The sequence below is a fragment of the Phasianus colchicus genome, chromosome 7 (genome assembly GCF_987193195.1).
Source record: "Phasianus colchicus chromosome 7, bPhaCol1.hap1.1, whole genome shotgun sequence".
NCBI classification, from domain to species: Eukaryota; Metazoa; Chordata; class Aves; order Galliformes; family Phasianidae; genus Phasianus; species Phasianus colchicus.
In genome coordinates, this window is record NC_143442.1 from 34,960,620 (window position 1) to 34,976,603 (window position 15,984).

At 41.7% G+C, this 15,984-nt stretch overlaps 1 protein-coding gene across 6 annotated transcripts in view; it reads right to left on the bottom strand.

Annotated features, from left to right (window-relative positions):
- AGAP1 (ArfGAP with GTPase domain, ankyrin repeat and PH domain 1) overlaps nt 1-15,984 on the bottom strand; it is a 292,152-nt gene that overhangs the window by 186,054 nt on the left and 90,114 nt on the right. For all 6 annotated transcript variants that reach the window (XM_031604524.2, XM_090144531.1, XM_031604523.2 and 3 more), the window contains 3 exons: nt 6,763-6,848; nt 4,008-4,149; nt 1,811-1,945 (listed from right to left, as the gene is read on the bottom strand). In XM_031604524.2, coding sequence (XP_031460384.2) covers nt 1,811-1,945; nt 4,008-4,149; nt 6,763-6,848 — 363 coding nt within the window. The remainder of the gene's footprint in view (nt 1-1,810; nt 1,946-4,007; nt 4,150-6,762; nt 6,849-15,984) is intronic.

Genomic DNA, 15,984 nt, shown 5'->3' on the forward strand with positions numbered 1-15,984 from the left:
ATGTTCTCTTCATAGGTATGGCAGCTCCATGTCTTCATACGGCCACAGTTGTGGGAGATGATATGCAGGCACTATTAACAAAGTGCTCAACAACTCTTTCTTTCTCAGCTATGAGCAAATAAAGCAAAACAAACCTAGAAACCGGTCTTGTCCATTCAAGTACAAATGGAGGAAGATGCCTGATTCCTTTAGACTACAAGGAAGAATAGGCATTCTGGTGTAACACCAGCTTCCTAGAAGATAAGATGGTAAGCAGAACCCAGCAGGGCACCAGACTGGCTGCACACAGAACAACTAAGAGCTAAAACTTTGTCCACCTGCTGTGCCACTTCCACACGGACAGGAAATGCCTGTGAACATACAAGGCTGAAACAACATTGGAGGATGTGTGTAAAACTGGCATATATTTCAGGATGTTAGCTCTTATTTTCTATTGAATAAACACCAACAAACTTATTCCCACTAGTCAAAGGCTGAGATAAAGAGCAAAAATGATCAGGAATTAGATTTGGCCCTAGATGTGCCTGGCAACTGTAGCTCATCTCTACAGAGGCATTCTTAATTACAGTTTGATTTCATGTCAGTGGAATAGAACTTGGAATTTCTTGAACAGGTTTTTTGATTCTCTCTACTTACTACTGAAATTTAGTAGAGACACAAATATGTTCCCTAAAACCTTACAAATTCATCACTTCACCTTTTCCCAAAGATAGTTCTCTCTCAAAAGAAATAAAAAAAAAAAAGTAGAAGGTACACTCTGAATATGTCAATAAAAATTTAACTATAGCTAGCACTCAAAAATAAATATACTTACAAAAAATCCCAAATGGATATTTGAAAGTCATATTCAGTGCAGAAAATTTTGGCAGTAAGAACAGTAATCCCTGCAAGCAGTTCAACAGAAAGCAGCAAGCAAGTTACAGCTACAGCTTTAAATAGTCTTCTCTGAGATCCTACCAGTAGGCTGGCTACACTTACTCTTATTTGGACTTAAGCATGACATTATTTTCCATTTTTATATCTTTTTTGATAAGTCAACTTGGCAGATACAGAACATCTTTGTGCTCGGATACACACTGATGTGACACTCTCATAATGCTGGGGGGCTTTGTAGGCGAACAACAAAACTAAACAGAGCAACACCTCCAGAACCAAAGACTTTGGAGAAGCAGTTCAACGTCATTAAGGTTTCTAAATGCAGAAGCAATATGCTCAGATACAACACTATCATCACTAGAACAGAAGGCAATAAAATCCCAAGACACATGGCTGAATTTCCACTAGAGGGTGCACTGATTTCACGTATGAAAAACTAAGCGTAGCTTCTCCAGCACAGTTCTACCTCTAAGTTAACTGTCCAAAATAGTTACTTGTTGCTCCTTTTTTAGATGGCACACAATGAGTCCTTTCACGAGACAAACTACAACACTGCCACTCTTCATCTGTTAAGTTATCCTTAAGCAGCCAATTTTACTTCTAAACACCTAGACAAAACTGCCAGCTTTAAACACTCCAAGAATGCCATGCATTACTTCTAATGACTATTGTGCTCCTATCAATTTTCTTGGTTTACTTCTGATTTCTACATCATGGAAGGCACAATTTGCAACTACTTATCTAAAATGCTCTTAATGTCTCCACGAGCACTAAATCAAAGCAAAGAAAACTTTGCTGATATCAAGCGAGCACCAAAGCAAGCAGAAAAACAAGGCTGAATTAAGAAGCTCAAAATGCTCGAGACTAAAAGAGTTATTAGTCAACAATTAGTCAACCACACTGCGTGCTACGGATGAGAAAAAGTCATCTTTACCATCTTGAAAGACTCTCTCCACGTTGAGCCCATAGGTGGCACAGGTTTCGTAGTAAGTGCATCTCTTGAGGTCGTTTGATAACTTCCTTGCTCTGGCATCATCTATGACACGTGGGTTACTGGAACTTATAGCATCTGCAGCAATGGGAGTAGAAGATAAATAGATTTTAGTATAACTTGAAAACTTTGTCTCATAATTATCACAGCCAATACAGTTGAACTACAAACCACATAATTTCTGGAATTCTTTTAGAAAACAGAGGACATCAATCTAACTTTATACTTTGTTACTAAAATCCGCACCTCACTGATGGATTCTAAAAACTACAGGTGACTGTGAGTTACCTTGAATATATTTGGGTCACCAGTTCAAAAAAAAATACATACTCATGCAAAAAGACATGAGGTTTGAAGTAAAACTACTAAGGAAAACAAGTGGCTGGTAAATATAAACACATCAAATGATTCTGAAGCCCCTAAAACAGCAACGCTGGCTTACGAGTAAACTTCATCTGGAGTGTGAAGCATGAAACATCTCATGTTTGTAAGAACAGAATGCTTTCAACAGGGAATCAATGGAATGGAAGGAAGAAACAGTACCATGCAGTACTGTAACACCTAGAAAGAGTGTTAGATTTGCACATACACAGATTTCTCTTCAAACACTAGCAAACAGCTGGGGAAATCTGTGATCATGCAATCAAATCTTAACTGCAGACTTCTTTTCTTAGGCAGCAGAGGGCGCTAACAACATTTAAGCAGAAATTAACTGAGAACCACCAACTCTGCAAAGCAAATGCTGGGCTAAGATGCAGCCTGGCTGATTTATCTGGGAGAGCCCTCATTTCAAAGATCATTTCAAACACCTAACAAAGCTGGTATCAAATGGATCAATTCCAGAATCAAGTTCTGCACAGCTTGATGGTCAGTGTAGCCACAAGACTGTTTTCTTCTCATGCTTATTCCACATACTAGCAGTATTTCCATTTTTAGTCACATTTTAAAAATTCCCTCTGCATCAGTGCTGCAACAAAAAACGATCTTTGTAAAACAAATACATTTTGGGTTGGAAGAGACCTTTAAGACCATCTCATCCCACCCCCCTGCTATAGGCAGGAACACTTCCCTCTAGACCAGGTTGCTCACAGCTCCATCCAGCCTGGCCTGCAATGCTTCCAGGGAGGAGGGCATCCACAACCTCACAGGGCAACCTGTTCCAGTGTCTCACCACCCTCACCGTAAAGAATTTCTTCCTGATATCCAGTCTCAATTTCCCCTCTTCCAATTTAAAGCCATTTTCCCTCATCCTGCCGCTTCCTGGCTTTATAAAAAGTCCCTCCCCAGCTTTTCTGTAGGAGGAACTGGAAGGCTGCTATAAGATGAAAGACCTCACTCCCAGGTGACAGAAATGTGTTGGAAAAATACCTCAGCTTCCTCTTCCTATTTTTCAGCTCCAATTTCAGGACCACGTGGCCCTCCAGAACCGTTCATTTCTGCTTTTGTCTGTAATTTCTGCTGTCCTAGGAATTTTTTTGTACCTACTTCCCTTTTCGTGTTTTCATCATCTGTTTCCACCCTAAGACCTTGTTGCTCTTCTTCCTTCTTCACTCCCCACACTTCCCCTTGCTTCCTGCAGCACAGTGCTGGTTTCACAGCTCTGCAGGCATGCAGCTGAAAGCGAATCACTGACTGTAAGATGGACAAGAAGAAAGCTAAGAAAGCAATGAAAAGCTTCAGCAGCACTAAGAGGGAGGAGGCCCAAAATCAAAATTGCATTACACAGCAAGCAATGCTTCACTGTGAAGGTACTCAAAAAACAACTTGTGCTACATTCCCAAAACAACATCTCTCTGAAGTAAGACATCTGAAGCACAGCACCTATATGCAGGAAGTTCTATCTGATCAGAATTTATTGCAGGATACCCACAAGACTAGATACAGAGACCTCCTGCACCCCAAGGGCACCACATGGCCATTTGCCTCCCCTCTGAAACCAATCCCTGCAGTGCCAAAGCCCTGTTGCAAGCCAGCCAAGGAAAGCCAGATGTCAGCAAGTCACCTTGCTGACTACCTGTCAGCTTAACACAAGCTCTCATGATCAGACGAGTGGGGCAGCACTGATGGAAAAGGACAGGACATGGCACTACCAGCTTGGAACAGTCTATATGTGTTTGCATGTAATAAAGAATGCACTTACCCTGTGTTCCCACCAGTACCATTGGAATCTCACTAGTGTTACGATAGTTAGCCATACGGCTGTAGTAGTGGTAAACAGTCTGGAAGCTAACTTCATCTTCCAAGCTGAAGACAAATATAACAGCATCCACCCACATGGCAAACTGCAGAATAAAAAATGGAAAAGGCATACTGAGAGCAATGCAGTGAAAAGAGGAAAAAAAGCCAACTCTTATCTTGCATAGTGGGAAATTGGAAGTAGAAAAATGCAGTGACTATAACCAGGTCTCAAAAAAAAAAAGAAAAATTGGTGTAGTATTTAAAAGACGATGAGTCAACGTTCATCACAACTTGCATCAATATGCAAGTATCTGGGATGCACAAAGATTTTCCCTGATGCTCACAAGTGAGCCACCCGTTCACTGATATATCACACTGCATCACAACTGCTATCAGTGCACACTGATTTTCATTAACAGAAGGTAACATCACAGTCTCAGTTTTCTGTATTTGTGAATTATATCTCCCTGTGCACCTGACTGCCCCATGGAGCGTGTTATTTTCCCCACTCTGTGCTTGGCATGCTTGCATGCTGGTGCTTCTGTGGGCAAACATGGCTGTGGATTTACAAGCAATGCTAATAATTCTCACATCTCCATGTCCAAAAATATTAATTTCAGCCCTCCAATTAGTCTCTGTAGAGACCCGTGAATTGGACAACCAGTACCAGCTGTCTCATTCAGCTTTCTGTGTGAAAGCCAACTGCTCTCTCCTGGCATCAGAACCCCACTAGAAGACATGCACACGCAGCCCAAGGCAAGGTGCTGGGTTAGTGACCATGCAAGTTTCGTATTACAGGTGAAATAAGACAATCTAGACACATTTAACATAGCAGCAAGTGTGTATAGCACAGAAAAGAAACTTCAGCTTACCTCACTGCCTTTATTTTTCCCTAAGTGATTCCATTCCTACCCAAATTTAGACCAACGGAAACAAGTTTTAGCCAGCAGTACTCATGCCTCTTATTACACTGCTACTACAACATGCCAGTTAGGTTAGGGACACACTGAGCATACAGAGAGCTGCAAGCAGACTCATTTGGGAAATGTTTATGTACATTTAGCAAGGTTTCTGGGTTTGTAAGCACTTACTTCAGCACTAACGGCTTGTGCAAGTTTTTCCTGCTCTGCTGACTGCAGTTCAGCTCTTTACTTTCTGAGGTTGGAATTCTATCCCAATTACCCACAGAATTATACTGTACCATTTCAAAATGCAGAACCTTAAGGCTAAAATAACTAGCCCTGTCTAAATTATAAGGGAAGATTGAGATGTAAACATTTTTCTCCAGCTAATGTTCCACTTCTGTTATAAATATTCAGTAGCCCAGAGGTAAACTTTCTATGGTAGGAATTAATAAGGAGATTAAAGATATTAAATATATGTGCAACTGGAAATTATGCCCATGACACAATAAAGAGAACTGACAAGTAAAACGTGTCTTCTGAAAAGCACACCAGCACTAAGACCTCAGGCCTTTCATTACTTCTCTGAAGAGCCACAGCGGGAATTAAACACCCCAATTTACCTAGCAGGGATCAAAGGCAACGCCGTGTCTGCTCATGAGTCTGCAAACAGTTCAGATACACTCTGGGAAACCAATTCTCCAGGTACCAAAATGTCTGTTAGATGGCTGTGTGTACTTACACAATCGCAGTATTAATTTTTTTTGTCTTTTTTAATGAGTGAATGCTCTCTGTGGCATCAAGGCCTGGCAACTGTTGTGTACTTCAGCCAAATTAGTCGCAGGCTAAAACAGAGAACTTCATTGAGGCTGCAGACGTGTGAGCCACACTTCCTTCCAGGATGTCCCTTCTGGTCTCCGTTTCCCATACCTCCTTTCTCTTCTCCTTTGCCCAGACACTTTCCCCCACGCTCCCATCCTCCTGTAGTTCATCAGCAACAGTGGAGCTCTGAAATCCAAGCTGCTGCTGCTGGCACAGCTCCCATTCAGCTGTTTGGCAGTGGTGCAGCTCCTGCTGCTGAGCTGCTACTGAACAGCTGAGCAAAGCAAGGCCAGCACAGACCGTGCACTTGAGAAACCCTGCTGGTCCTACCTAAGAAAAGGTAGGGGGAGAGCTGGAGGATGACTGAAGACAAGGATGCTGCCTGCAGCCAGGTGGGCAGAAACTTCTCTGGTTTCAGAATCACACAAGTGATAAGCAAAGACTTTGTTACAATAGCACAACAGTGCTAGGGACACAAACCCACAGCTGCCTTCTTCCGAAGAGCCAGCTGCCTTCCACAGGGCAAGGAGGTGACACAATAGACAGAAACCAGGTAAAAACCTGAGAACTCAACAGTGACCCAGAACGTGGACAAGTGAGTCTTACATTGGCTCACAGGGGAGGAAAATGTGGAAGCAGTAAAGAATACAGATTAGTACACAAGTATGAATGCTACTGAGGGTGCACCTATTTTACCTGTCTTTAATGAATGTTTATTCTGAATTAGAATCTAAAAATTGAAACAAAATTTTGTGCAACCATAATGATTAGGTATTCAGTGTAACTTACCCATATTACTACAGAATTTCACACTGTTCTTGAAATCACAAGTATTTTGTAAACAGAGTACTTTTCAACATAACATAAGCATTTTAGCAGCAGAAAGATGAGCAGGACACAGGAAAGGACAAAGCAAAGCAAGTTCTCTTATAGGAGATGATAACGTTTAGAAGAAATGGGAAGCCACGATGAAGCTCCATGTGCAATGCTCACCTGTGCCTCTGGAGGGCCACCTTCATCTCTAATCAGCAGCAGATAGCTCTGTCCATCAACTACAATCTCTTTCTTGAATCTCCCACCTGTTACACAAAGTGGCTCATTACAGAAGAGAAAAGGTACGAGAGCAAAACAGAAAAAGGCTTCGCTTGTGGAAAAAGGATGTCTAAGTCGTATGCTTTAAGGATAATGGGGAAAGAAAGCCAAAACTGCATTATCAACATTAACTCTCACGTTAGATGTACTTGTTTTTGATATAGCCAGGTAAAAGAAAGCAGTCTTTTTTATATAACTGTGAGAAATGCATCTCCAAAAAGGGCAAATTCGTCATGGTTGTATGCAGAAAGATCATCCATTAGCATTTAAATAAGTTTCCCATAGGTCTCAACTTTTCCTCAAGAGAAGCCCAGTTCTTACAGTACACACACAGTGTTATGAAAATGGTACTTCTATTGTCACAAATCACAGTTAGGGGAAAATAGTAGACACATGTTAGACAAAAAGCTACAATGGTGGTACCTGATAGAGACGTACTATCTAACAGAGAATGATGCACTCCTTCCTAGCAGGGTTTGGGGTTGGTGTGACCGAGCCTAAGTCAGGATTAGAAGCTTAGGGTGCTTCAGGATCTGGGTTGCATTCTGACTCCTGAAAGAACTCAGGTCACCCACTATGCCACAAAGGTCCTCCACGCTTAACACTGCCCAGCTGTCGTACTTCTGAACTTACCAGGCTAAGATAAAACATATCTACTATGATAAAATTATTCCCTCACTCTCACTTTATAGTTAAGAGTTACCTTCAGATTTCAATTCTATTTCCCAACAACCACATCAAATTTCTCATCCTGCCACACTGGATGTGTTTAAACACTTGATGGGTGAGTGAACAACTCGCTTGTTTTACAGATCAGCCCTTCCAGCAACTCAGCAAGCACACACAGGCTGATGCTGACCCCCCCAGCACTCACAGCAATAAGCAGCCTGAGACCTGCCAATTCCCAGCCCTTTAAGAGCAGGTTTCAGACCACCATCACTCAACAGTTCATTATTTCTCTATGTTGTCAATTAATTGTATACGCTTCATAACGAAGAGTTAAATAAAATGAATTACTTAATACACAGCCCTGCAGGGGGATACTTTAAATCTTTAAGTAAATGCAGCAGATTGAAGAGGGAAAGCTCTGCATAATCACCATTTCCTGATTGCTTTATCTAAATACTGAAAGTTCACACAGCTAATTATAAAATATCACGAACCAAATGCATTTAAGAAACCAACTCCTTATTCCCCTCTTGCCAACAGGATGCCTTTCAAATCTCACTGCATTTTCAAATGCAGAGGCACTAAGAACGTACAGAAAAAGTGAAATGGAAAGCTTAAACAGAGAATTGGGGGGGAAAAAAATCCATAGGAGTAGTATTAAAATGGATACAGATCACATGTGAGCAATGATATGAAATTTGCTTGAGAGCCACTTCAGGGTCAATACGATTTTTATTTATTTTAAGGGAGCAGCACTGAGAAATGTACCATGTTTAACTAAGATAGCATGAAGCAATTCAAGGCCTCCCTCCCTGTAGGAACCCACCTTAAGGGACTAGCTTGCTTGCACCTGATCCTAGCCTTTCCCAGGTGTTTAAAAGGATGCCCTAGAATGGAAAAGTTCATTTGGAAGGAGACCACAGGGCTCGCCAGGTCCAGCTTTGGGGCTAACCAAGAGCTTGTTACTGAAGGCACTGCCCAAATGCCTCCTGCACACTGACAGCCATGGGCACCAAACAGCTCTCCATGGAGCCTGTCCCAGTGTCTGTGCACACTCAGCAGGAAAGAAATGTTTCCTGATGCTCAGCCCAAACACCTCTGGTGCAGCATTCCATCGTTCCTGTCTGTCCTGCCAGCAGGGAGAAGAGACCCATCTAAGGCGATGCAAACAGAGAAATGACCTTCAAAAAGAATAATAAATAAATGTGTGAATGAATAAGGCTCAAAAGCATGAAAAATCATGTCAAGTAGTCCCAAGGGAGGTAGCTAGCTTTGTTCCAGTCACATTAGTATTATGATACGTGCAGGTTTTTAATGAGGAAATCTCTCAGCTCCCATATGTACCTGCCAAAAGAGGTCACTGGCATAAAAAGATGAGCAGCCTGGACCAGCTCTAAGGAACGCAACCATCACTCCTGTGCTGCCCTAACAGCCATGGCAAAGCACAGAGTGAAAGACAGGCCATCAACAGCTCAACTACATCCACTTGCACCCCCCAGTTCCACCTTTAATATCACAGAAAAGCCAAACAAGGGGATACCTACTTCCCTACGTCCTGGAAAATATTTCCATGAGATACAGCCATTCACGTAAAGGAATTACTCAAACTGCACGGAGGTTTTTATTTGGCAGGATGCTATTACGTGGTTTATTTTCTCTCTACATCTCTAGACTAAAAATTACTGCATTGTTCTCAGTTTTCCTGGGCAAGATCAGTATTGATTTCTACAAGCCAATTTTCAGACATGCTCCCAATTTTGCATCAGGAAGCAAATGTAATTTCTCCATAGGAAGCACACAAATACCTACCAGAAGACGCAGAGCAGCGCCTGGGATGCAACAAAAACACCCAGTGTGCTCTATGTGCCTTATTAGGTCAGATTCCAAATGTGAAATGCTCCAGATAAAAACCCAGCTTTGATCTACGCAAAGCTAAACAAAGTCTGCGCATCAGCAGTTTGCAGCCATGGCTAGAGACCTTGCACAAGGCAGAAGGCTGGGCTGAAGGAATCAACAAAAGCTCCTTAATCTCATTTCTATGCGTGTCACTCCTGCAAAGGCTGACGGTTCGAATCAGCAGCAAGGATAAAAACCACCCCTCTGTAGAAATTAATGCTCATTTCAAATTGCGCACGCATTTGTGATCAAAGATGCTCTATGTTGTAAACTCTTCCTACCACACGGGGAATTCCACAGGGTGAGGTTTTCACCCCTTTTGGAAGGCCTGGGCACCTCTTCCTCTAGCTGCTAACTGTTTCACTGAGCAATTGCTCACTGAAGCAACCACTGATTTTCATGCTATGTCCCCAGGCTCAACTTCAGTTGCCAGATTCTTTATTCAAGCAAATTGCCACAGGGATGGAGTTATCTGGCCATATGAGAAAGATAAATTTTGGGGGGCAGGCCATATGACAAACCCATGCAGCAGCTGACTGCCACAGCCATGAACTCATAGAATCACAGAATCATAGAATGGCCTGGGTTGAAAAGGACCACAGTGATCATCAAGTTTCAATCCCCCTGTTCTGTGCAGGGTCACCAACCACCAGACCAGGCTGCCCAGAGCCACATCCAGCCTGGCCAGCTGCAGCAGCCTATGCCCAATAACACCACCTTCTGAAGAATCCAGATTATTTCAAGAAGGGCATACTTTAAAGATGCTTTCTCTGCAACTCCCAATTAAGCGAGTAAAGCATACACAAGGCATTAAAATTAATTTTCACCCGCATCAAGTTGTGCTCAGTGCTGGATGTCGATTCATATTAGCAGCTGAGAAGCCATTATTCAGCCACACGTGAAGTTTGCTTTTTGGGAATTTCCTTAGTGCTAAAAATTGTGCTAGATAATACTTAAAAAACCAAATGTGGTTGAGCTGGGGTGACTGAATAACCATAGAAGTACAAAGATTGGGGAAGCATCGCTTTCGCTCACATCGAGAGCCACAAGCAGTTAACTGCACGAGCTTTCCAATAAAACACAACAGCAGAGCAACCAAGTCTGGGCTTTTCAAAACCCACCATCTGTTTCTCCTGAAATGCAGATTTCAGATGTGATTTAGGAAACGCGTGGATTCATCTGCTGGCTAGAATATCAGCGCTCTCCTTGAAGTACCAAACAATGCTCCCACTTCCATCAGCACGCCTTTTGTTCCCTCCCTCCTAACCAGAGCCCCTAGAATGGCTGCTGCCCAACTCCTCATACCTTGCTGTAGCCAGGAAGATGAGAAGTAATTCAGACTGTAACACGCTGCCACCAAAATTAACTGTTTTGATGGGTAGTAATGACTCACGTAGATGGATTCCTTCGTAACTCCTGTTGGTGATTTTCATCCCATCTTGCTCACTTTTAGAGTTAAAGCCAAGTACACGGGCACAAAGCACGCATTATCACATTATATTGATAATTTAAAAGTGACAGAAAAACTGCCAGTGAAGCACTAATGTATCATCTTGCTCTTCCACAAGGCAAGGTTTGGAGACCTTTGTAGCTGCAGTGACATTCAGCAGTGTAATTCTGAGAGGCATTCATTGACACACTTGCAGTACTTGTAGAGAAGGCTGTATCTAGCAGGTCCACAAAAGCAGGCAGCAATGTGAGTGGAGATGAACTGGTTTTAAAGCATTCAGAAAAATGGAGCTTATGCTTCTAAGCAGCATTAACTACTTGAGTTGCACAGAGTCAGAGACTGCAATTCATGCTATGTAATAAGGTTGGATAGAAACCAAGTGTGTGTGTTCATCTTGACAGCAAACAGAGACACTTATGCTGAAAGACAGCTCTGCAAAGGTACTGGTCTCATTCCCAAGAGGAACTGAATTTAACTATTAGAGTAGAGCAGTCCTGAACTGCAAAGTTGCAAATTAACAAATGAGAAGAAGCCAGCTGTCAGGGTAGAACTGGAAAAGATCCATCCCAGGTAGCTACAGGGAACGGTCTCTAGCTGCCTCTGCTGTGCTGAACCAAAGGAGAAAACATTAACTGGCCCTTCTTCATCTTAGTTATCTGTTACCTTATAGACATGAACGTTTAGCCCTCAGAGATAGAAGTCTCTGTAACTGAAACACTGCTTCTTAGCCAGTCCACCAGAACTCTGCCTGCCATGTTACACATACCTGGGAAGAACTTATGGCTGTCTCTCCTCCTAAGGAAGGAACACCAACCTATATAGGATTGTTCATTCTAACAAATGGGTTTGAGATTTTAACATCATTCAGCATTCTGAAACAGAGGTAAAAAAAAGTACCTGTGTCCTGCAAGTGAGCATTGGGTTGGAGATTCATGATCCTTGAGGTCCCTTCCAACCCTGGCAATTCTGTGATTCTGTGAGCACACAGACTTTTATAATTGCAAGATCAGACAGCCATCTGACTGTTGTGATGAAGTAACATGTTTTCATCCAACACTTACTGCACAGACAAAAACTTTGGCACTGAGCAAATAACAGCTGAATACATTTTATTTTGTAAGGATGCCCTCTTTTCACAGTTCATCCAAGTGAAAAAATATTCCTGACAGTTTATCAGGGGAAAACAAACAGCAGTAACCTGCAAGGAGCTCCCTGTGCCAGCACTCACACAGATCCCTGGTGCTCACCCCCAGCTCCCAAGTGCCAACAGAGCTGTCAGCAACACCTCTGCCACCACAGCACCTGCAGCACTTTCTCTGTATGCTAAGCCCTGTGATTGCAGCTTCAAAGGACTGTAAGACTGACTCACCACAGCTTCCTGCTCCTGTATTTCACATTTCTCAACACCACGATTTCTAAACTTAGCCCAACAAGGCACAGCCACGACTGTCATGTGTCCGAGATGAATCAGACAGGAACACTCTTCAGATGAAGACGCTGAGGAGCTTTAGGAGTTCTACCAAATTAAGTACTAAAATGTAAAGCAAAGAAGGTATCTGTACATTTATATGGGGTATGATTAAGCTAATGGTTCCATTTCTACTTTAAACCAGGCTTTTCTGAAAGCCTTTGCTTTTGATTTTTTTTGGTTTTACTTCGTTGACAGCAGGTGCAGACAGTCACTTGAACACAACACACCCACTAATTGCATATCTGCAATTACATTGCTGCAAATCTAATTTTAAAAGTTTATTTTTTTCAAGCCAGCTGGAGACAAATAACAAAAAGCAGCAATCAACTTGTTTGGGCAGGATCTAACACTGCTTTAGCACACTCCTACCTACCTGTTTCCATCAAGCACTTTTTCTCTCATTTTAAGTACACCCAAAATACCACTTCCCAAAAAGCCCCATGACTTAAAGTAACACAGCTCTCCTTTACTGCAATTCCTTACGAATTAAAGGAGCCTACCATACCTTCCACCTTTCAGACACCTGTCTGAATTCAGGCAAATATTCAGGCACTACTTTTCAATCTAACAAATTATCTCCAGCCAGGATCTGCTCAAAGTTTCTGTATGCAACTTTAATTTTGTTGTTGTTGTTGGTTTGGTTTCTGTCATTCTTTTTCAGTGTTCCTTGGCTCTTTATACTTGGGTTACAGCCAGCTTCCTTGATAGCTGTCCTTTCACTACAGTACTACAATGCAAATAGTAAATTTGTAAAAATAGTAAGAAGTAAAACCCTGAAACTAAAATTGGATCTAGCTACCTGCTACCATATGTCTAAACTAAAAAAAAAAAAACAAACCCAAAACAAACCAGTGAGATGCCCTAAAGAAACCTGGTCAAGCCACCAATCATCATCTCTGCTCTAAGGCTTGGGTTTTTGTCTCCCAGAATATTCCAAATAAGAAAAAGAATACAAGGTGGAAAAAAGAAGCAGCAGTTTGCAAAGTTTATATTTTGCTTTAAGAGCTAAATGTTGGGCTGTGGTTTAAAGATTACATCCAGAAACCAAATTTGAGAAGGAAGAAGAAAGGCTGCCCCTTCTTCCAGCAGCAGCCACTCCAAGCTGACTTCTGCTTAATAGCCACTTCTACTATTATGAAGAGACAGCAGCTATAAATCTAAATTCCAGTTTTTACCTGGGATGGAACTTTGAGAGAAGCCTGTTATTACAAGGGCACAAATCCCTCAGACATAAGTCATCAGAACCTTTGAGTATTCAGCCTGCAGTGCATGAAAGACATCATCTCAAAGATCACTCTGTCCTCAAGGCACGCAGCCTAAAAAGGAAGTCCCTTCGAGGAAACTGCTTCTTCAGCATCTTCTCCCCAGGAAAAGAACAAACACTAACCTCTTCCTTAAATCACCATCGTTCCTTATTTGTGTAACACTTAAAGCAGCAGCTGAGTAGCCTGCCGGAACAGAGCTTTTCAAAGGATTCTCTAAACCACACAGCTCGTCTCAGGGGGACGAAGAGGAGGGCTATGGAACGGAGATTTCAGAATACATAAACACACTCTTTTATGCTAAGCCTGAAAGGCTCCAAAGGCCCAAGAGAGCCATGTGCAGCAGTACTTAAAAATCATCAAAAAAGACAAGTGTTATTGTGTACCTGGCTGTCAGTATGAAACGCCAAACAAAAATAATTAGCTGATACAATGAAATACAGGAAAAGAAGTGAAAAGAGAGAATCTTGAAATCCATGTTTAAAGCTATCACTGTCAGTGATAGGGTCGGTGATGAGGAGATGAAAAAGGACTCTGATAGCTCTGGCTGCCCTGAGTGCTATGTAAACCTTGTGAAACATCACAACAAGGATTTGAATTCAACATGAAACACTGCAGCTTCACTGTGTTTCCAACCTGGGAATTCTAATGGATGCAATACCCAGTTACATGAAAGAAACAGGACTCTACGATCAAATACACACTTGCCAAGTCTCACTGTATGGGCTACATGTGTAAGGACAAGTATGATGATGATTTTAAGGAATTCCAGTAAACTGCAAGTGTTTCTCTTCACAAACTGCATGACGTTTTCTCTTCACAAAAAGCATGCAAGTACACACTCTGACAACAAATGTCAGGGCTTTTCATTTACATTTCAGCTGCCTTGCTCACCAGGAACAAACACAGCTTAGTCTAGAACGCATCCTCCTCTGCTAAATGTGAAATATAAATCTGGTTGTTTAGTAAATATGGCCTCCAGATTCCTGCATAGTTGGAAAAAAATTAACCAGATGATAATAGCCATTGATTTGAGCTTAAAGAGATTCGTCAAGTTCAAAACCTAATTGCTCACAGGAGGAGAAATGAGAGAGAAGCAGCCCTGCAGCCCCCAAGGTCAGTGAGAAGGATGGCAGGAGGTGCTCCAGGCATGGAACAGAACTTCCTGCAGCCTATGGTGGAGCAGCCTGTCCCACTGCAGCCCACTTATCTTGTTTGGAGCTTTTAAAACATCATTAATTCAATTAAGAAAGAAGCTGCACAAGAAAACCAAAGAACCAAACAAACCACCATGCCTCACGTGCACTGCAGTGTCACTGCAATCACAATATGCCAACTGGCACAGCATCTAATGAAGAACTCCAACCCATCCTACGAATAGAAACAAGAAATAAACCAGGCTACCATTAAAGGAAATGGGAAGGAACAAACAGATGGACGCTGAAAAACATGCTGTAGAGCAAAACATCATTTGTTTTCTCACAAAATACATCTGATTTAAAAGGCTGCCTCACAGCAACACAGTTACATCCACATTAAAGATATAAGGAATCTAAAAGTCAAATTTCTCCCTTGGATTGACTTTGAGAGAAATGATTTTCATGTTATACTAGAGACTAAAATTAATTCCAAACGGAAATAAAAGTGAGGCTAAACAAGGAGAGAACACTGCTCCATAATGTTGGGATGTTCCTCCTCTTAGTGGGGAGGTTTGGGGCAGCAAAAGAGCTGAAAGAATCATGAACCCATCTTTACATACTGAATACCCATTGACTGGAATGCTGAAGCTACCTTAAAAGCCTAGGGGAGATCTGGCACTCATCTAATTTAGGGCAGGTTTCAGAGTAATTGTAGCAATTGAGAAGGCAAAGGATAACAGAAATAGCGGTCCCTTGCTGAAATCATAATTTTCACACCACGTATGCATCAATCATTTTGCTAATTGGATACTAGTTATATGATGCCTGATAAATTCTGCTGTTTGTAATCCAGCCAGTTATTAACGTTTTTTCATAACCACTCAGGTAGCTGAGACTTTAATGCCAGGTATACATCGTATTTTTTAACCAATTCAACAAACCAGCATGCTATAAAGACCACAGAGAAGGACAACGAGAAGAACTGCACTGTTTGTATGAACTTATGACTAGATAAGAAAGCAACAGAACACTTTAACAAATCATTTTTAATGTTTACAAAGGAGAAGCTATATAGCTTCTCCTTTGTAAACATTAAAAATGATTTGTTAAAGTCTACTAACTCGATTTGAAATCTTGACCCTGTTGCTTACAAGGTGAATTAGAGACCTTTAATTATTTCAGTTTTTCTGCTGTTAATGAAATGGTGTCATTAATGAGGCTTGTCAGCTACACTTA